This window comes from Mya arenaria, chromosome 11 (genome assembly GCF_026914265.1).
Source record: "Mya arenaria isolate MELC-2E11 chromosome 11, ASM2691426v1".
In the NCBI taxonomy this organism is placed as follows: domain Eukaryota; kingdom Metazoa; phylum Mollusca; class Bivalvia; order Myida; family Myidae; genus Mya; species Mya arenaria.
The window spans coordinates 39784138-39806949 of record NC_069132.1 but is presented as its reverse complement, the minus strand read 5'-3'; the positions used below and the strand labels follow the sequence as shown (position 1 = coordinate 39806949).

General features: G+C 35.6%; 1 protein-coding gene across 7 annotated transcripts in view; it reads left to right on the top strand.

The window, feature by feature from the left end:
* The window catches only part of LOC128208775 (serine/threonine-protein phosphatase 4 regulatory subunit 4-like), a 75453-nt gene that overhangs the window by 23132 nt on the left and 29509 nt on the right, over positions 1-22812 (top strand). For 4 of the 7 annotated variants that reach the window (XM_052912371.1, XM_052912370.1, XM_052912373.1 and 1 more), the window contains exons 2-7: positions 4810-4912; positions 9720-9867; positions 13378-13416; positions 18761-18834; positions 21531-21637; positions 22441-22548. In XM_052912371.1, the coding sequence (XP_052768331.1) occupies positions 4810-4912; positions 9720-9867; positions 13378-13416; positions 18761-18834; positions 21531-21637; positions 22441-22548 (579 nt within the window). Of the gene's footprint in view, positions 1-4809; positions 4913-9719; positions 9868-12575; positions 12588-13377; positions 13417-18760; positions 18835-21530; positions 21638-22440; positions 22549-22812 lie in introns of all 7 variants that reach the window. The other 3 variants (XM_052912372.1, XM_052912369.1, XM_052912367.1) reach the window with 2 other exon arrangements.

Below are 22812 nucleotides of genomic sequence, written 5' to 3'. Positions count from 1 at the left end.
GGAAATAATAAGGACGATTTCCATAAAATTGGAGGACACTAGCAATTTATTGGCAAAAATTCATCTGATGAAACACTGATTGCAACTTCCAACAGAAATTGGGCAATTATACTTATTTGCATTAAACTTAAAAAAAAAAACGGTAAAAAAACCCATATTGTTGTACAGTTATATTTAAAGGTCTGCAATGGTGTTGAACAGTTATTTTAAATGACAGCAATGGTGTTGTACAGTTATTTTAAATGACAGCAATGGTGTTGTACAGTTATTTTAAATGACAGCAATGGTGTTGTACAGTTATTTTAAATGTCGGCAATGGTGTTGTACAGTTATTTCAAATGTCGGCAATGGTGTTGAACAGTAATTTTAAATGTCGACAATCATCATTTGTTGTACAGTTATTGCAAATGTCTGCAATGGTCTTGTACAGTAATTCTAAGAGATCTTTTTTAAATGATTATTATTAAAAAAAAAAATCAGAATTTTCTTTCAAATTTCAGATTTTTTTTATATTTGGAACATATATATTACCAACAACTGGTTATAAAAAAAAATCTGCTGTAAAACTCTTCTTTAAAAAAACACCCTGTTGTACCAAACATTCCAGAATGCCCCAGAAACACATAAATCCCAATGAAGGCCTGTTTAACTGGTCTCCTGAAAACTGTAAATCCTGGTTTAATTACAGCCCAATGTCTCTGACCACAAAATCAAATTCATTTTTTGTGATTATTCATGGCTGTCATGAAACACAGCCAATCATTCCTGCTCCATAAATCTTTCCTTAGCTATGTATGGGTTTCTTCAGCATTGTTGTTCTGTTTTTCTTAAAGGGACTAGACACCAGATGATAAATTTTGCATGAAGAAAAGAAAGTTGTAAAAAAAATACTTGATATTGACATCATTTTGTATACCATATTAAATCTTACTTACTGATGTATCACATCGCTGACGACACATCCTTAAGTCGCAGTCTTGTGCATTTTTTATAATTCGAAATTTACCTGAGTTGTTTACTACGTAAATCCCAGTAAGTTTAAAAATAGGGTCTGTATTTATCTGTGCTCATAGACTGATATGATTTAAACTGGGAAACCATTATGTGCTATTTTTAATAGGGGAAACTCAGACAGAATTTTTTGAGACAGCAACATGACTGTTGCTTTTATTCTTTAAATCATGTAAAATGATGTATCATCGGCCTCCTGCTAGCTCGCATTGACGATTCTAGGCTTCTTTTGATACTGTACATGCCAATATTTGGAACATCTGGTGTCTTGTCCCTTTAAAACAAGTCTGTTATGATATTGGATCACTATACATAAAGTTAAGTTTTTTTTATCTCATACTGGGAGTGATATTATAATTTCTAATATTGCCATTTCAATTTCTTAATTGGTATTGAGCTCCTTGTCCTGTTGTTCGGATGTAGAGAAATGTGTCCTCATTTTAAGTGTTCTCCTGGGGCCGTTTGAGGAGTGATTCCATTCTTAGGAGCGATTAACAGTTCTACTGCACTGTCAAAATGGGCCGTTTTATCAAGGCTGTATTATTTCAGTCCAGTTATTTTATACCAGTTTCTTATTTCATTTATCCTTTTATGTAAAAAAACCTTCATGCTTAAGAGTGTTTAAGATCCTTAAAATTTCCAAATCGCCTCAAAACATTTTTTAAAAAATAAGATGAATTCCTGCATTTTGAGCTGAAAAGAAAAACGTAACAATTTTTATTTTTAATGACAACGGTTTTTATAGATATCAATTGTTTTTTATAGATATCAATTGTTTTTTGCACCATCTTTAAAACTGAGTGAAAATCAACTAAAATGAACACACATTATATGACTAAATAAATGAAATTATGTTATCGTTGCCAAAAAAAGCCTTGAGTTGCAAATCATGCATGCACACCATTAACCTTCTTATTCACCTAAGCACGAAAACCTCTTACGTGCATTTCAAATATTCTTCCGCCAAATGACAAATTACTCAAGCAGAAAAACAATTCTGAAATGGAAATAATTATATTTCATCCACTGTAATATTCCACATGTGATTAAATACAACAGTTCTACGCCTGTGGTCGAAAATGTCTCTGAGGTACAAAATTGTAAAATTCCTGGGATTCTTGATAAAACATGGCCCCTAATTAATGCATTAACTAAATTATAGGTGTGAACTGGACCATTATATTCATATTGCTTTTGCACATTCCCGTCTGTCCTCGAATTTACTGGACAATTTTCCCCATCAGTTTGGAATTGGTCATGAGTCATGCATCTCATTCATAATATTGTTTGCAAATAATCTATGCAAAGCCCATTTAAAGCTGCCCTTTCACAGTTTAAACATTTTGAAAACTTTTTTTTTTGCCTTGAAATGTCAAGCCAGTTTTTACGTAAATGTCTGGAAAAAATGATACAAGACTCAGCCAGCTGACAAAAGATCAGATCGCTATTTTCATATGTACGTTCAAAAAATGACATTTTTTTTGGCTAAATGCAGTACTAACGCTCTAAGAAGAAAAAAATCTGTTTTCCAAACAATTGATGTATGAATTGAAGGCATTTATACCAAAATCAGCTGAGACTGAGACAAAAAACTGTCAATCTGTGAGAGTGCGGCTTTAAAGTCAATCAGTGAATTAAAGCAAGATCAGAATGCCTTTATGACAATTTGTACAGCCCCATAAGAGATTTTGAACAGTATGTTTTCGGCACTTCAAAGAGTTTTGTTTGTCAACATCCTGTTTGGTGATTGCAATTCAAACCCATGATTTAATGTGAACGAAATGCAAAATGTGCATGTACAATGGATGCTTTGCAGGGTTAATTGAGCCCCCCTTTCTGTAAAACATCAAAGACTATGCCAAGTTGCTGGTGGCAGCACTTAAATAAGTGCAGTGGGTGTCAATTGATGTGGGAAGTTTATCTGCAGTCCATAATGGATGCTGCACTTGATTTGTAATTTATTTAGCTGACTTGGGTGGACTTAAAGCTATATATAGCCACAATCATTCAGTGCATCAAAAAAATTTGAAATGCTTAATTAATTTACAAACAGCGGTAAAAGAATATGATATTGGTGTTGATGACGTCACTGTTGTTGTTGTTGTTGATGTACGTACCTGTGTCGTCTTTGAAATACTCTTAAATGATGACCATAACAAGAGAAACTTTTCAAGATTTAAGTCTGAAACTTGGTACACAAGTTCACAATGACATTGTGCAATTGTGTAGAAAATTCCATCACTCTGATTTGAATATTTGTTGCGAAAAAATCACTCGAAAAACTCAGAAAAACAAAAAAAAATGTAAATGCGCCAGCTTGCTTCATGCTTTTGTGTTTAAACTAGTGGGCTTAGTGCAGTAAGAATATTTTTACTAAATGTATATATTAAAGTTGATGCAACAGCCTTCGTTGCCCTAAGACCTTGAAATGATATTATTACGAAATCATCATTAATCCAAATTGTTACTCGGTGGCAATTTCGTGCTGTGAAATACCAAAAAAGCGATATATAAAACTGCCGACATATGACTGCCCCATTATTTATTTTTGGTCGTTTTCTTTGACTTGATGAATGTTGCATTGTTCTCAAACAAAAGCGAATTTGCCGAATTTGTTGCATTATATGGATGGCAATGAATACCATGGACGATTTCCATTTTCGTGTCAGATTTCAGCATTTTACATCGATTTTATAACTGGAGAGGTTGTAATATTCTTATTTTCCTAATATAGCATCAGTAATCCCACGTTTATTGCTTTGCAAGCTTGTCAACTGCTTTCAGAAACTACTAGCTTGAATTGAAAAACAAATGTTATAAGGTTTCAGTAATTGATCTTGAATGTGAAATGTCAAGTGCCTGGTCCTTGTAATTTTACAGCATTTTCAAGCTGGTAGATAGGTCATTGCCCACTCGTTCCAATGTTTACAAATCCAATGTTATCAATATCATAAACATTTATTCCATCCTCAAGTGGCGATTAACATAATTTTAAGGCTAATGTCACTTGAAGAGGTATTTGTTGGTCGATAAAAGTCACCTATGGTATTGCCCTTTAATCTTTCACTGTTTGTTATAAGATAAGTAATTGACGCAAGTATTATGTAAGGATAATTTCAGTCAATTATGTTATAGAGTGAAAGAGCAAAAGGTGCATACACCTTGTTCGAGGAAAGTCAGTGGCAAGTTGCGTATGCATGGCGCTATGATGAGTGCCGTCCTTACCTAAGTAACAACCTGAATAAAAATAAGAGGATATACCGTATATAGCTTACAAACAGCTGCAAATTAAGGAGTTGGTTGTACATCGCTAGATAACAAACATGCCATTCAAGTTCATAGTGTAGGCATAGCGGTATCTGAGAGCTCTCCATACCTTTGAGTAACGTCCTGAATCAAAATAGATAGTTAGACCAAGGCCTGGCGACTCCCTGCTATTACTTAACATTGTATAGGAGATGTAAAGCACCTGATAGCGAAAAAGCTAAGCGACACACTGGACGACGCACCCCAGTGCAAAATATCCGTCTGTCTTTTTCACAACTTTTTCTATTGAAGAAGTAGCTTTTAAAACCTTGGTCTAGGTTTTAACCGCTCCTTGCCTTGTAGTTGTATCAAATTTTCAAAAGATCTGAATTGCATTTAGAAAAAAATAATTACTTGTACAAAACCTAAAAATCTGCGTATTTTTTTGGGCATGACTTCACAAACAATGTTGCAAAAAAGACATATTTGATTAACGATATGACTGGTTTATCATTGCATTTATTTAGCATCTGTTATTGTTATGTTTTTCAGTTCAGGCCAAGAGGTACAGCGTATCAGTGTCATCAACAATCTGCCAGACCTGCTACGTGACAGCCATGCAGACTGTATGCGCAGGGTCGTTCCAAAAGTCAGGGTAGGTCACATTGTTAGACAATGCAGGGTAGTGAAGGCTCCCTTGTTTGACTGTTTTGGAAGGGATGCTCCAAAAGTCAGAGTAGGTCACAGTGTTAAACATTGGAAGGAAGGGAGTCACGTCCCTTGGAAGACTGTATGGAAATTTAAGGGTTGCTCAAAAAGTCAGGGTAGCTTTTGAATTGCTAAACATTGAAAGGAAGGGATGCAGGTTCCCTTGGAAAACTGTAAGTGAAGAGTTGTTTCAAAAGGCAGGGTAGGTCACAGTGTTAAACAGTGAAGGGTGGGGATGGTTGCCCTGTAAGACTGTAAAGCAGGGGTTGTTCCAAAAGCGAGGGTAGGTCACAGTGTTAAACAGTGAAGGGTAGGGATGGTTGCCCTGTAAGACTGTAAAGCAGGGGTTGTTCCAAAAGCGAGGTAAAGTCACAGTGTTAATAGGTGAAAGGTTGTTCCGAAAGGTAGGGTAGGTCACATTGGTAAACAGTGGAGGGTAGGAATGGTTCCCTTGTAAGAATGCATGGAAGGGGTTGTTCCGAAAGGCAGGGTAGGTCACATTGGTAAACAGTGGAAGGGTAGGAATGGTTCCCTTGTAAGAATGCATGGAAGGGGTTGTTCCGAAAGGCAGGGTAGGTCACATTGGTAAACAGTGGAAGGGTAGGAATGGTTCCCTTGTAAGAATGCATGGAAGGGGTTGTTCCGAAAGGCAGGGTAGGTCACATTGGTAAACAGTGGAAGGGTAGGAATGGTTCCCTTGTAAGAATGCATGGAAGGGGTTGTTCCGAAAGGCAGGGTAGGTCACATTGGTAAACAGTGGGAGGGTAGGAATGGTTCCCTTGTAAGAATGCATGGAAGGGGTTGTTCCGAAAGGCAGGGTAGGTCACATTGATAAACAGTGGAAGGGTAGGAATGGTTCCCTTGTAAGAATGCATGGAAGGGGTTGTTCCGAAAGGTAGGGTAGGTCACATTGGTAAACAGTGGAAGGGTAGGAATGGTTCCCTTGTAAGAATGCATGGAAGGGGTTGTTCCGAAAGGCAGGGTAGGTCACATTGGTAAACAGTGGAAGGGTAGGAATGGTTCCCTTGTAAGAATGCATGGAAGGGGTTGTTCCGAAAGGCAGGGTAGGTCACATTGGTAAACAGTGGAAGGGTAGGAATGGTTCCCTTGTAAGAATGCATGGAAGGAGTTGTTCCGAAAGGCAGGGTAGGTCACATTGATAAACAGTGGAAGGGTAGGAATGGTTCCCTTGTAAGAATGCATGGAAGGGGTTGTTCCGAAAGGCAGGGTAGGTCACATTGATAAACAGTGGAAGGGTAGGAATGGTTCCCTTGTAAGAATGCATGGAAGGGGTTGTTCCGAAAGGTAGGGTAGGTCACATTGGTAAACAGTGGGAGGGTAGGAATGGTTCCCTTGTAAGAATGCATGGAAGGGGTTGTTCCGAAAGGCAGGGTAGGTCACATTGGTAAACAGTGGAAGGGTAGGAATGGTTCCCTTGTAAGAATGCATGGAAGGGGTTGTTCCGAAAGGCAGGGTAGGTCACATTGATAAACAGTGGAAGGGTAGGAATGGTTCCCTTGTAAGAATGCATGGAAGGGGTTGATCCGAAAGGCAGGGTAGGTCACATTGGTAAACAGTGGAAGGGTAGGAATGGTTCCCTTGTAAGAATGCATGGAAGGGGTTGTTCCGAAAGGTAGGGTAGGTCACATTGGTAAACAGTGGAAGGGTAGGAATGGTTCCCTTGTAAGAATGCATGGAAGGGGTTGTTCCGAAAGGCAGGGTAGGTCACATTGGTAAACAGTGGGAGGGTAGGAATGGTTCCCTTGTAAGAATGCATGGAAGGGGTTGTTCCGAAAGGTAGGGTAGGTCACATTGGTAAACAGTGGGAGGGTAGGAATGGTTCCCTTGTAAGAATGCATGGAAGGGGTTGTTCCGAAAGGTAGGGTAGGTCACATTGATAAACAGTGGAAGGGTAGGAATGGTTCCCTTGTAAGAATGCATGGAAGGGGTTGTTCCGAAAGGCAGGGTAGGTCACATTGATAAACAGTGGAAGGGTAGGAATGGTTCCCTTGTAAGAATGCATGGAAGGAGTTGTTCCGAAAGGCAGGGTAGGTCACATTGGTAAACAGTGGGAGGGTAGGAATGGTTCCCTTGTAAGAATGCATGGAAGGGGTTGTTCCGAAAGGCAGGGTAGGTCACATTGGTAAACAGTGGGAGTTAGAGATGGTTCCCTGTAAGACTGTATAGAAAGGGTTTCTCCAAAAGTCACGGTAGGTCACAGTGTTAAATTTTGGAAGGTAGGGATGGTTCTCTTGAAAGACTGCATGGAAAGGGTTGTTTCAAAAGTTAAAGTAGGTCACAGGATTAAACAGTCAAAGGTTGTTGCAAAGTGCAGCGGAGGTTCCTGTTATAAAGACTGCATGGAAAGGTTTGTTTCAAAAGTTGATGTAGGTCACAGTGTTAAACAGTGAAAGGTTGTTGCAAAGGGCAGCGGAGGTTCCTGTTATAAAGACTGCATGGAAAGGGTTGTTTCAAAAGTCGATGTAGGTCACAGTGTTAAACAGTGAAAGGTTGTTGTTGCAAAGTGCAGCGGAGGTTCCTGTTATAAAGACTGCATGGAAAGGGTTGTTTCAAAAGTCGATGTAGGTCACAGTGTTAAACAGTGAAAGGTTGTTGTTGCAAAGGGCAGCGGAGGTTCCTGTTATAAAGACTGCATGGAAAGGTTTGTTTCAAAAGTCGATGTAGGTCACAGTGTTAAACAGTGAAAGGTTGTTGTTGGAAAGGGCAGCAGAGGTTCCTGTGTAAGATTGTTTGCACAGGTCATAACTTCCTTTTTAAATTATAGCTTTTCGAATACAAGAAGCCACTGTCCATCCACAACATGGGGACTGTATGATTGAAAATGAAATTTAAACTAAACCATGCATTTCTGCCTGTTGAAGTGCATTTATTTATTTGTAAATATCTTTGATCCATTTTTTTGTAGACTTGCCAAAAAAAAGTGCAGTCAATTGTCAACATATTTAGTTTGTTTTACGTTTTTATGTTTGGAATGAAAACATCTCAACTTCCTTTTAAAAGACCCATCAAGAGTGCTATTGGTTTCTAAAAGCCTTTTTGGCATGTGTGTGTCGACAAACAATGGTTTATTGGCATTATTTATATTTCCAAACATGGTTGTATGAAACTCTAAATTGGCCGTTTAGATCTAGTTCAGTAGAGCTGTATTCACTTCCTGCGATGTTGTTTACTCTGCTAATTGATAGACTTGTAAAACATGTTTGTAAAATTGATTTGGTAAATTGATTCTCTGCATGTCCTTAAAACCTAAATTTAGAATATAGAACATTTTTAATATGTTCGGTTGAATTGTCGCAGTAAGAGTTTTTGAGGATTTAATTTTCAATTCATAATGAATAAATGAATAGAAATGCATGTAAACAAATTCATAGCAGGCCTATTTTTGACAAACTATTTTTTATTTTTTTTAACTATTTTGGTTATGTGAAATTAATCTTATAAGCGCTGGAGATCCATTCAACAGAATAACATAAAATCTCGTCACAAAAATTCAATGTCACAAATTCGCTGGGTTGAATAATGATGAGACTGTCTTTCATTTTGAAATATGTTTTTCAGACTGATATATTTGACAGATAGCTGATTAATCATATTAAATAATAGTTCTGATTTGCGCCCAATAAATTTTGACTTTCAACACACTGATGTTAACCCATTAATCTGCGAGTTTCCAAACTTAAAATGACTTTTCGAAAACCATTTATCACTGTATCTATTGAAAAGAATTTTCTATTTTCCTGATCAAGATCGAAAGCAGTTCAAATGAAAAAGTGAACTTTGAGAGCCCAACGAAATACATGCATAACTCCATACAGATGTATAAGTAGTTATGTGTATCTTGTTCTGAGCCTCAAATTTGCAAAGGCTGATGCATTATTTGAGTAAAATAGATTCAATTTGGTAGATCTAGAGTTGTTGTGCTCTTATATTTAGTGATAACAATGTAATAAACTGTTTAGAAAAGTCTGCAGGCATCTTTCAGGTGAAACGTTTTTTGTGGCCCAATTATACAATGTATAATGTATTTTCCCTGAAAGAAATAGCTGATATTTTTGTAAATAATATTAGAGGTATACTAGGGCAGGACTGCCCCTAATACTACTAAACCCTTCTTTAGATATTATTAGTTCCAGGTACATGTATAAAGCTGTGTAAGTAATTATAAGTTACATGATGAAATCAGGAAATCAACTAATTTTCATCCTATGATTGTTAGATATGCCTCAGTGATTTCAATCAGTTTATTGGCCAGCTATTTTTACCATCCAATCAAAACACTCTTAACCTTATTACAGTTCTAAGCTGGTCATGGAATACGGCCCCAAGGCCAGTGTTTGTGAACATCAGTCAATTTCCATGTTATATCGGTTTCTGAAAATTTTCCTTGTCAAGTAAAAAGAAAAGAAATAGGTGTTTAATTTTAACATAAAAGTATGATGTTTTTCTAAAGTCAATGGCATTTAGTATTTCAGAAAATATATCATATGACCAGTAAGTGAGCTACTCAAATTAGGAAAGTTTCAGACTTAAGTTAGGAAATCCCTTCAGAAGTATAAGGAAAAGGGTATATTTAATAAGGGTACACTGTTTCCCTTCAGTTGATTCAGATGTTATTATGATGTATTCGATTCCTGAACACAATAGGAGATAATGATTTGTTGGGTCATAACATTCACAGTCATAGATAATGCTGTTTATTGTAACAATCTGACCTTTACCCTCTTCTGCTGCAGGAGGTTTTGCATGTCGCCCAGGCGGACATGCAGCTCGCCGCGTCGTCAGCGTTCATCCAGATCTTGCGGAAGGACCTGGTTCCTGTGCAGAATTATGCGCAGACGTTTCTACAGACCATTCTCTCCAGCGTTGACAACAAGGACCCAGGTATGACACAGGGTTGGTTGTGATATGGAATGTTGTGGGGTTTGGGCGTAATGTGCCCAGTGACATTAATAGTAATGGAATGTAATTTGAGGGTTAATGCTAAAAGATGCCTGGTGACACATAATTTGTGAGGTTAGTAGTATAAAGTATGAAGTGACATAAAGAGCTGGAACATAGGTTGTTGGGTTAATTGTATGAGGTATTAAGTGACATTAATAGTCGGAAAATAATTTGTGGGGTTAATGCTATAAGGTATGAAGTGACATTAAAAGGCGGAAAATAATTTGTGGGGTTATTGCTATAAGGTATGAAGTGACATTAAAAGTCAGAAAATAATTTGTGAGGTTAATACTTTGAAGTGACATTAATAGTCGGAAAATAATTTGTGGGTGAATGCTACAAAGTGACATTAAAAGCCAGAAAATAATTTGTGGGTGAATGCTATGAAGTGACATTAATAGTCGGAAAATAATTTGTGGGGTTAATGCTATAAGGTATGAAGTTACATTAAGATATAGACCCTATTTTGTGGGGTAAATGCTTTAAGGTATGAAGTGACATTAAAAGTCGGAAAATAATTTGTGGGGCTAATGCTTGACATTATGAAGTGTGACATAAAGAGAACACAGTGTCTAGGGTTAATGGTAGAAAGTATTAAGTACTTCACTAGGCAGCCAGTGACACTCATATATATTAAGTTTTCTGATACCTTCCATTAATGATTAACCTCGTGGATTAAGAATGACTCCCATAAATGTTCTTGCCGGAATGGCACTTTTTGCATTCTGTTTATTATCGATCATGGCTGAACTCAATATTGCTGCAAAAAAAGTTAATGTCATAAAAATTGAATTTACCACAAGTTAATGTTCGATTCCGTGGGCTTCTGTGATCTCTAAATATGATAATTTCGTCGCTAAACGAAAAAAGTTTTATGGAAACTTTAACAAATACAACAGTTAATGTTTTGTGTCAAGTTTGTCTGCATTTTTCTTGTTTTTATCTTCGTCTTAAATAGCTTGATTCCATATCTTTATTATAGCACGATTTTTTTCTGGCGTCAAACATACAATTACCACAAAATCCAGTGGCTCAATCATATCTTTTGCTTCAGTTTTCAAAAATCGTTGTCTCTGAAATATCTTTTACAAATGAAGAAATTGAAACTTCAATAAATAGGGCTGAGGGTAATTTTTCGGGGGATTATTTGCAATCTAGTCTATTCAAATAACTTTCATTCAAATCCTGACAGGTCATCAGTCATCCCATTGTTGAATAAATCTGTTTGCATTATACTTTTTATTTTGAGAAGTCCGATTTTGAGCCAATATTTGTCTTCTTATTTAATATTATCCAAAGCTTATAATAAGCAAATCTATAAATGTTTTGCCACGTTAATGCAATAATAAGTACAGGAATATGAATTAGGAGAATGTACGTAATCGCTAATGCATTAAAAACAAGTAGTTTGACGTAAGCAGATAGTGATGAACAGGAATTCTTCTACGAACAATTCCTACCGATGATCATTATGAGGCCACACCAATTTTACATTTTGTTCTTCAGATTTTGGTAAACCAAATGTGGGCAATTTTTGTTTTAATCAATTAGTTTTAAAGCTACACTCTCACAGATTTACCGTTTTTACAATTTCCTTTTTTTTGTCTTGGAATGAGTAAATTTTTGCGTAAATATCTGCGAACCTGAGTGATAAAAGACTCAGATTGCAGGTTTTCATATTTCCATTCTAAAATTAATGTTTAATATATATAATTATGGCTAAAATCATAACAAAGTCCAAGAAAAATGCATTAACTTAAATATAAAAATCTGCGATCAGATTTTTTGTCAGCAGTCTTATGTGACAGGTTTACATGCATTTTCGCATAAATTGGCTCGTTCCAAGACAAAAGATAGAAAAGTTGTCAAAACGTTCAATCTGTGAAAGTGCAGCTTAAAAACAAGACTGGGTGAAACCATACTTACTCTTTCCAATATATTTCATGGAAACATAGAAATATTGTCCGCTTCTGGTGCAATTTCAAAACCTATTATTAAGGCATTGTTGTTTGAAATGGTAATAATAAAAGATTTGTCCAAAAACATTTTTTGCTGAATTGGATGGATTGTTCCTTCAAATAATATGCCTATCATATGGAATGATTATATTTTTTTGATCTTCCTTTTTTTCATGGGTCGGGTTGGGGGGGGGGGGGTCTTTTTTGAGTAGAATCCCTTGGTTAAAAATTTCCGAAAAAAGAGGTATGGTAAATCTAACAAATGAAACGGTAAATCTAACAAACGAAACGGAAATTTGATGTTGCCTGAGCCGATTGTACTGAAATTTTTATGAGAAAAGATAAGAGACGTACATGCCTGGGAAACAGCATAACAACAATGTAACACCAATGTTGATTAGTAATTAATGCATTGATGGATAATCCAGATAATCATATGTTAATCATTACTCCACATCTCTTACAAGCATGCTTGTAACATGCCAGAAATAACCTTCATTGTCTGTTTATCCTAATGTCTAGGATCGAGGAGAAAATGCATCTCGAGGAGAAAATGCATCTCGAAGTTTTATCTATCCCTAGTATAATATTTTATCTATCCCTAGGATATTTTATCTATCCAGTTTTCCTTGTTATATTTTACGAAGATATTTTTTTTTACTTGTAAATTTAATATGATGTTCTTTTCAGTGAGAGATTGGGGTAACATTTATTTGAATTATAGAAATTTACGTCTAGTTTTTTAAATGAAATTTTTGTAGAGGTGGTATTTAGCTAATCATAGTTTAATAGAGGCTGTTTAGATTACAGGTTACCTTTTAAGCTTGTCTGATTTTCGAAGGAAAAAGTTGTAGTTTGGTTTTAGCCTTGGTGACGTTGGTGCAGTAAATAAGCCTTGAACCAGCACCATGCAGCGTGTAAAAACTTAAACATTGTCCAAAACTCCAAAAATGAAAGAGATAATTATCAAAATAAAACTGCAGATACACATGTGACCAGAGACTTTGTCCACATGTACAGCAAGGGCCATAACTTTGGTTTTGATAATTTCTGAGTTATGCCCCTTTTCGACTGATAAAAAAGCAAGGCCCATAACTCTGGTTTTGATAATTTCTGAGTTATGCCCCTTTTTTAACTGATAAAAAAGCAAGCCCATAACTATGGTTTTGGTAATTGCTGAGTTATGCCCCTTTTTCAACTGAAAAAATGCAAGGCCCATAACTCTTGTTTTGATAATGGTGAGTTATGCCCCTTTTTGACTGATAAAAAACCCAGAGAACAGTTGGTAAATGCTCTGAGGCACTCTTGTTGTACTGGTGAATGTTTCCATGGAAATAATTTGTGTTTCGGTTGAGGGATAAATATAGGAAAACTAAAAATACATGCTTTTGAATTGTTTTTGTTTTTCTTTTCATATATGATGGGGAATTGATGCATTGTTGAAATTGTTGTTTTGTTTTTTACTAATATAACAGGAAATTGATATTTGTAGATGAATGGAATGGCAGCTGTTTTAGAAGTCCAGATACAGGTTCTAGAAATAATAGCAAAAATCCCTGGTTTTTTTTGGTGTTGCCTTTTTATGCTGTGCTTCAGCCTGGTAGTTTTAGTTTTGCCTAAATTGCCTAAAACTTTGCAATTGCCTAAATTTTTGCAATTTGCCTAAATTGGCCAGTCTTATTAGCAATTTGTTCGGCCTTTTACTGGGCATTCAGATATCTTATTGTAAAGTGATTTCAAGTGATAAGTGTTAAAGTAAATAAAATTACATGTATGAACAATACTTATATAAAAGCTAAACATATACTCCCAATTCTGCATACAATTAAAATACTAAGCGATTGTCCCAATTGCATTTTTATAATTAAGAAAACAACCTACCTTTTCAGTCTGTGATTTATGCACCAGTCAATTGTAACCACGTCCCCCCCAGGTCCGGGGAATAGCGGGGACTTTGACTTTCGGTCTAGCCAACCCCGGCTAAAATCCCCGCCCTGCGGGGACGAACAGATGTTAAAATCCCGCCAAATGCCCACGCACCCCAGGGACCCTGTACGTAAGTTTAAAAGACAAAACCACTGCATTTACCCGGCACTGCGGGGCCACCTGAAAGGTAAAAACACGGCCCATTTCCTCGGCTCTCCCCGGTATACTCCCAGACCTTGGGGGGGAGGCCTTGGTTACAATTGACTGGTGCATTAGTTACAGACAGGTAATCATTAAGTACTAGGCTTAATTGTTAAGAATTTCAACTTTTGCAGGCATTTAAAAGTCTGTCTACTGCCAATCATCTGATACTTACTCCCTGCATCAGATTTTGCGTTTACAATGTGTCAGCCAATGAAGTTGTATTCCAAGTCAGTTAGATGACCTGAAGTAATATCTACGCTCACTCCACCCATTCTTAATCATTTAGATTTTACTTCATGTCATCTAACTATTACTATGGTATTGTGGTATTAGGACTGGCGATATTTCATTAGGAATTCTAGGAGTATAGGTTCATAAGTGAGGGAGATTTTCAACAACGCAATAGGTAACATATAGTGTACTTGAAAATCTCTGCTATTTACAAACCTACTTTATAGAAAATCTCTTCTTGAAATAGATAGAGCCTTCTTGATTCTTGATAAAATGCAGCCCCCTGGTGTCCACTTCTCATCCAAAGGGTCGTGAGTTTGAGCCCAACCAGAATTACTTTCTTACGGCCTCCTAAAATGGCCACCAGTAACTTTTTACCCTAGTATGATTCAGAGTGGCTTATAGATGTCTTCCCATGCTTAATTAGATTAGAATTAAGGAAACCATCATTGATGTAATGGATCAACTCCAGGGTATTGTAATGCAAAAAACTAACTTTGGCCAAAAATTAAAAATTGCTCAAGATATTCAAATGAAACTTGGTACACATGTTGCCATAGACAATTTGCATATGTTTATCGATGTTCATAACTCTGACTGCTTATAAATGTGTAGTTTTTACCTAAAAAATGAACACAGGTTCACAGTCAGTTTGATGTTCTATGCAGTCAGCTGGGCTCTTATTTTATAGTAGGACTTTAGAGTCAAGTGGATATTCCATTGAAGTTGACATAGCATACTGTTTGATGTAGGTTCTGTTGCACTCAGTATGCTGAACATTCCTGCCAAATGGTTTTAAAGTTTGGAATTAGTAGAATTTCACTGGTAGTATAATTTATTCATCACTTCCAAAAAGCCAATAAGAGTATTTTGTGCATGGTAATCCATTGTTAGGAATATAGGACTGAGTGGATTCTGTCGTGACCTACTGACCCGACCTACTGACCCGAGTTTTAACAATAAAGTATAAGTCCAGGATAGTTCATGCATTACAATTAAAGGTACTAAATTCACCCTACGGTTGCTGTCACTGCCATAGAATAATTTGTCCAAGTTGTAACTTAAACATTTGTGTTGAGTGATTTCTTCATAGTTCATAAAATGTATTGCTGGATGTGTTGACAGTGTAGTGAAACTCAGTGATTATATTTTATGTACCGGGATATCTTCAACAGCAAACATGAAGCTGTAGTATTAAACGAGGTTGGATGAAAGTAAAAGCAGTTTTCAGGCAATGTTTGATGAGACTTTCATCACAAAACCAGATGCTGGCAGTCGACGCTCAAGTGCTTTCACCTGGTGTCGAACATGTTCAGATCTTTGGCAAGAAAATTCAAGGTTGTTAAAAGCATTCAGTTCTAGTCTTTAGCTCCACTGCTTTTTGAAAAAGAAAATAAGAAAAGTATTGTGATATTTGTTGTTAGTGTTGTTGTGCAACAGTCTTTCTTGAAAAAGTCATGGAGTTGTGATAGCCTTGACGTCGCTGTTGGCATTGTTGGCCTGAAAAAAACAACACAATTAAACCTAAATGGCTATAACTCTGAAACTGTTCAAAATATTTAAATGAATCTTGGTACACATTTTGCCAGACACAACATACATGCCTGTAGCAAGGGCCATAACTCTGGATTATTTCCCTTGTTTGAGTGTATTGAGAGAAAAAAACGGATGAGCATTAGGATCTGCTTCGGGTGCTCTTGTTAATTGATGACAAAAATGTTAATTTGATAATTGGATGATATAGAATAACCTGTCGAAAAATGTCGAAGACTGGCAGAAACTGGCAGTATAAATAATTCTTCGAAGGTAATCGTGTGATTTTATTCTTAGAAAGGTTGGCAAGGAAATGAGAAAATTCCTAGGACAATTTGCACATTGGCATTTGTCACATTCGTCTTTGAATTTTTAGCCAGAATGAAATTGGTTCCGTGATTTAGAAGCGCTGTCTCAGCCGCTGCCAAATGTTTTATTGCCAACATCTTTTAAAGAGACTCATTCATTTTTGTTGTTGGTTTCTGGACATTGAAATAATACAAGTTTGAACTAAATTCTTATTTTGATGATAAAATATCATCAAAAGATCATTTAAGTGCTCTATAATGTTATTGATTATTTAGAAAATTGACAGAAAATGCTCTATTTTACCAAGAAGCATTCAAGTAACGCTATCGAAAATTGAATTAGTTTAAGCTTGTGTACCAAAATTCTGTTCAAATGAGTATGATCAAGTTGCTGTTTGGTGGTTCATGGGAGTTTGAGTAAAGTAACCAAGTTTCAACAAAATCTGTGAGAGAGTCTATTTAATAATAATGATTGTGTCAGGCTGTGGAAGCTATGTGAAGGAAAGAGTTACACATTGAGTTGCGCTTTGGGTCCTTGAAAATATCATAATTTTGCCATTATCCTTACATGTTATATTAATATAATGATTGTCATGTGTTAAAGATAAGACAAATATTACAAAATGTTCCGATGTTTTGTAACGTTTAAGAAGTCATATCTTTTACATACAGTTATATATTTCTGCTTAATCTTGGTTTCATTATGTCTTTGGCAATAACGATGCCTGGTGTCAACTTTCAGCAATAATGTTCCAGTCTGATGTGATTGGCACATTGTCAAATATTCTGCCAAGTTCCATCAAGATTAGCTTTCTAATTTCAAAATGGTTAAGCTCAGAAAGCAGATCGTTGCACTTAAGTGAAAGCGTTTTAAGTGACTTTAAGTAAAGCAGCAGATACATTGAACTTTTGTGCTCTTAACCAGCGAGAAAGCAAACAAGACTTCATTTTGGTGCCAGGCTCAAAATTGGTTGAATTTTTTAAGTTTGACAGGGTTTTTAATTAAATACACATGATCGTTATTTTCTGATTAATGGAAATCCTTCAACCTCTGGCTAAAAAGTTCCACAAATCTGTTTCAATTTGCTTGTAAGATATTTCATCATATTTCTTTTGCTTTCAACAAGATTTATAAAAGAGAAATGTGGTTCAAGTGATCTTTCCTGCAGAATATCCATATAGTTATTGAACTAAATTGGACCTCAATGTTTTTCCTTGGAAACTCTTGATATATTAGACCTGTCAAATTGGGATCCAGATATAGCTGCAATTAACAGAATTACAAATACTGTGTGAGAGCTCCAGAGCTTGAAAATTAGAAGTTTTTACTTTTTCGCTTTTTTGTGACATGAAAAATGTAGATGATTTTTTCTGCAGTGCTTTGCATTTTAAAGGTTTAGAGGCTTTTTTTTTAGATCCGCAATTCTAGGAACCTCGTTGTCAGCTTAGAGACTTTTTACCAGCTTGTCAAAAGGTTCCAGACATACTTAAAACTTAAATTCAATTTGCACATACTTTCGGAGAATTTACAATGTCATCATAATTTTAAGTGTTCTCTGAAATAACATTAAAGGATCTAGAAACCAGATGATACAATTACAATAAAAGAAGAAAATTGTCAAAAACTTACATGATATTGACATCATTTCATACAACGCAATGAATCTATCTTACTTAATTTTCACATGGCTTACGACACAATTGCTTTTTTCGCAGATTTTGGATATTTTTCCAATTTGAAAATTAAAAGGGTTGTCAAACACGCAATTTCCAGTAAGTTTGAAAATATCTGTTCTCATTAATATGATTTAAACTGGGAAACCATTATGCGCTATTTTAAACGGGGAAACAGATGAGACAGCAACATTATTATTTCATTTATTATTTTAAAACCATGTAAAGTGACGTATCATCTGCCTCCTGCTTAAGCTCACATTTACAATTTTAGGCTTGTTTTGAGGAAATACTTTATTGGCCGATTTTTGGACCATCTGGTGTCTGGCCCCTTTTAAGTCTCCAAATTATACCTATAAACAAACCTAAAGTTGATTTATGTTATAAATTTGTATGTGTATGGTTTCATTTTATGCTCGTCTGTTTTTTGAATAAAAAAAAGAGGAGGTAATGTGGAGGTATTGTCATAGCCATGGTAACGTCCTTCTGTTGAAGAATCAAGATTGAACAAGCTTTGTCATCCACTTACTGCATTCTTGTATCAGAGTGAATTTTTTAAGCTTGTGTGTTTCAGAAATTCAAGTTCAGTCAAAGCGGTCATAGACTTGGCATCACTGTCGACGTCAGAATGCAAAATGTTTCACCAATAGCTCAGAAACTGTTCAAGATAATCAGATGTACTAATTTACATGTTGCCAGCTCTAAGACAATGTTCAGATGTACATCAAGGTCAATAACTCTTGCTGGAATAATTGTTAAATTATGTCCCTTTTTTGACTGAAAACAACAGACGAGTGTTATCAGGGGTTTGCCACAATTTTGTTCAAGATGTAATTTCTCTGCGATCTTGAACGTGGAGTATAAATGGCTTCAGTCCATTACAGATGATGCGCTGGCAGATGAGACAGAAATAAATGAATTTCGTCTGTATTAGATGGTTTTATATCACAAAATTATCCTCAGAAGGTTAACATTTCCCATGTTTTTTTTATTTTCCAGAGATAGCGACAGCGTGGCTGGACACTCTACTTGATGTGATTGACTTGCTGCCCAAAGATATAATAAAAAAAGAGGTATGACTTAAATTTGAATCCCATGTGTCTGCCATTGACATAGTGGACAGAGCAGTCATAAAAGGTGAACAAGTCACAAACGAAATAGACGGTTCTTCAGCCTAAATCAAATAAACTACCTTTACTGGCCTAAACGACTATTATTTTCAAAATAATTATATTCCTTCTTATTAGTATCATTTCGAAAAAGCGTTTTGTTATACATTGATAAGATGGTGCCAATGTGCGCATAGGTGGGTGACTGCAGGTATTTAGCATACTTGCATCATGACAATGTGTCCCAGGGATTGATTCCAAGCCTTGGTCTTTTATGTAAGTGTAATTGTAAGTCTGGTTGGTGGTCACCAAATCGTCCATGTAGATTTAATGCAGATAATCAGATTTCCCCCACAAGATAGATCCAAACTTCATGAATTTAGCATTCTGGTTGGTGGTCACCAAATCGAACATGTAGATTTCCTGCAGGTAATCAGATTTCCCACATATGATAGATCCAAACTTCATGAATTCAGCGTGCCATATTTTTATTCTAAAATTATTCTTAATGTTTTGCACTGCCAATGGGAGTGATTAACATAAATGACATGATAGCTAAACTAAAATTGTGGATATGGATCTGGCATTATAAAAGAAATATGTACTCGAAGCATTCAGTAGTGGCTGCCCTTAATTCATCTTAGAGATGATTTTAGAAACAACATATGTTAATTAATATTCTAGGCAGTTTGCAATGAATCAATAATATTAACATTTTGAATTATTTCATATTTAGTGAAAGATACAGCTAAAGATGTTGTATTTTTTTTAAAGAATGCAGTTTGGAAATTCAGGAAATGTTATTGAAGAAACTCAAGTTGCAACGTTATCGCTGATAACGGAATCAGATAGCTATTAAAAAGACAAAATATATATTATTACGTGTTAAGTGTATCGGTAGGTAATAACAGATTGTAAATTAGCCAAATGCGCAATTTGTCAGTTTAAAAACACGTTTCAAAAAGCACTTGTCTTTGAAACATGTTTGAAAGACGCTCGTTGAATTTAATTTATGAATTTTCCGGCTAAAAGGTTTTGAGATGATGCAATAAACATGTTATTTTGATTGAAGTGGTTTGTTTAGGTGTAAAATGGATGTCTTTCATCATGAAAAAATATGCACACTGCAGTGTTTATCAACGACATTGTCGACATGAATACATTCAACTTGAATGATATTCTAAAAGTATAAATTAAACTAAAAAAAAATACCAAGTGCTCGCACACATGCGTTTAAAGGAATTTTTCACAAACTTTAGAGAGCTTGAACATTTTATTAATTTTTTTGGAAAGCAATTAAAAATATTTGAACACCTGGGAAAGTTAGGGATCAGCGAAGATGTTGTAATTTAGAAATATATGTTCATTACTTAATCATTCAATGGGAAATAAATGCTCACTTAATTTGTTCGGATTTAAAAGCATTTAAAAGTATGCTCCCTTCTGCAAAATGCAATTTTATTTCGCTTTCTCGCCAAATTTCAAAATTATATTAATGCAGCTCTGAATTTTGTGTATCTGGTATCCCAGATGTGATTGTATTCGGTAATGTTTATTGGTTGTTAGTATGTTCTTACAAAAATAAATGGTTTAATGGGACACATTCACATTAAGAACCATTTATTTTTGGTAAGTACAGACAATCTTGAACTGTTTTAGTGATCTGCATAATGTTTTGTAAACTACCCACTTTCTTGGCCAGCCACTGTTTATTTTTACTGCTTCACCTTATTAAGAAGTTCAATGACAGCTGACTGCTGATTTACTTAAATAATTGTATTGGGAAACTTTAGAAGTACTGCCTTCTCATTGGACAAAATATAATGTGGATCACTAATTTCTGTTAAAGAAACAAAATCTTTTATTATTTAATGTCCGAGAAGTAATATAGTCATGTTGGTATTGGCCTTTCACCAATGAGCTGGTTTCAAGCCCCAGGGTCGTTTCCTCCTTGCCTCTCCAAATGAACACCAGGATCGGGGTTAGTTATGTAAGAGGAGAATACTCTTGCGCTACTTGAGAGTCAATCATTTACTTAAGCAATGACCGGAATCAAAATAGATAGACCTCTCTGTTGTATAGGAAGCTGGTTGATTACACTCTATATCGAACAGCGATATAGAACAGCGTCTTTAACTTGCCCCTGGTCATTGTGATGTTATCAGCTATCAGCTCTTGTCACAATGGACCATTGGCCAGTTGTCAATCAAACAATCATTCGACCATTAACAGAATTATATTTCAGTGTGTTTATTCAGCCCTTTTTGGGACTGAAATTCAGGCCCATTCCCTTCCTAAAAGAGTATATATTTTTCCCCTCTCTAGGTAAAAAAACAATTCCCCTTTTTTTCTTTTCCTTTTTGCAGAGCATTGACCTCGAGACATATAGCAAATGTTTCACTATATAGTGCCATTCATAAATGTGTTGATAAGTTTGTTAAATAAAAGGTTTGAATTTTTTTTTTTGCTACCATTCCCTTGAAATTGAAAAAAACAACAACACTGCATTTTCTGAATAAATAAAAGCACATGGTTGGATTGTCCAATAGATTAATTGTAAAATCTCCCAAAATGATCACGGCAAGTTGCAGTTATTGCTTTGTGGACCTTTCAATCAAGCTAGACAAATTACCGTAGTTTAAATTTAAATTTATTTTCAGATTCTAACCATTGCAATAGAGAAGGGCCAGCTGTCACAGCCAGTACAGACCAGGCTCTCATGCTGTAAAATCCTCGGAAAAATCGCTACAAGATTTGAACCCTTTGTGTAAGTACTTAGCCTTATGCCAAAAATATGTGTCATATGTTGGGCACCAAAGTCCATTTTATATGACGCAACAAGCAATAATAGGTCTTTTATAAAGTAAACTTGACCTACTTGGTAAATATGACATCATTTCCTGTGACTAAAAATAGAATGGCGACACGTATGGTGCAAAGTTATTTTTTTAGTGTGTTTTTTAATTAAGAAACTGAAATTAATAAGTGAATGTTCTGAGAACGAGTAAATAGATGGCAAAGTGAAAAGTATACATGGAATAAGTTGAATTCCCAGACTTCCGGATTAATGGTTCAGACTTTTATTTACCTACAAAGAATGAGTGGATCAAATCTAAGTAGGTGATTGTTACATTCTGTTTTTGTTTGTTTTTTAAACAAAAACTTCAAAGGAAATAATGCTGAGGGTGTTTTTAACTCTTATTAACATACATACTATTATGCAGTGTATTTTCTCTTCCTAAAGAAAGAGAGCAAAATTGGGCTCCATTCACAATTCTGAAATATTCACGAAACTGGTAGGAATTAGCACAAATCTGAAAAAATGTTTTGTTTTACATCAATATTTCCATCATTTTGTAAACAGACTCTTTTAATTTTTGTAGTAATTTAACAAAGAATATGTATGAAGCTAAAGTAAAGTAAAGCTGCAATTCTAGCAACTTTTCAACAGCCTTTTTAAAAAAAAAAAAAAACCCACAATTTTTTGTCCAAATTCCCAAATCTCCCTTAGGGCACAGATAGGTTAGAATAAACTCTGATTATTTATTAAGTTAATTTCCTTCTTTTCAGGATAAAGAAAGAGATCCTGCCGGTAGTTCAGTCGCTGTGTCAGGACGTGGAGTATGAAGTGCGGGGATGTATGTGTCTACAACTGGATCCCGTGTCCAGAGGGTTGGGGTATGTCACGAATAAATGTATATGTTAGGTAGAATGTATGCTATAGCACAAAATAATTCTGTGGTACTGCAGCTATTTGTGTCCACAAATGGATGCCATTTCCAGAGGCCTTGGGAAAGTAAGAGTATTGTCCCTGATAGCCCTATATGGTTCTGATGTTCCACAGCTATCATGGGCTATTCTTGACAATATTTAAGGCTTATATGGATCCCTTTGAAGTGCGGGGTTGTATGTGTCCACAGCTGGATGCTGTGCTAGGGCGAT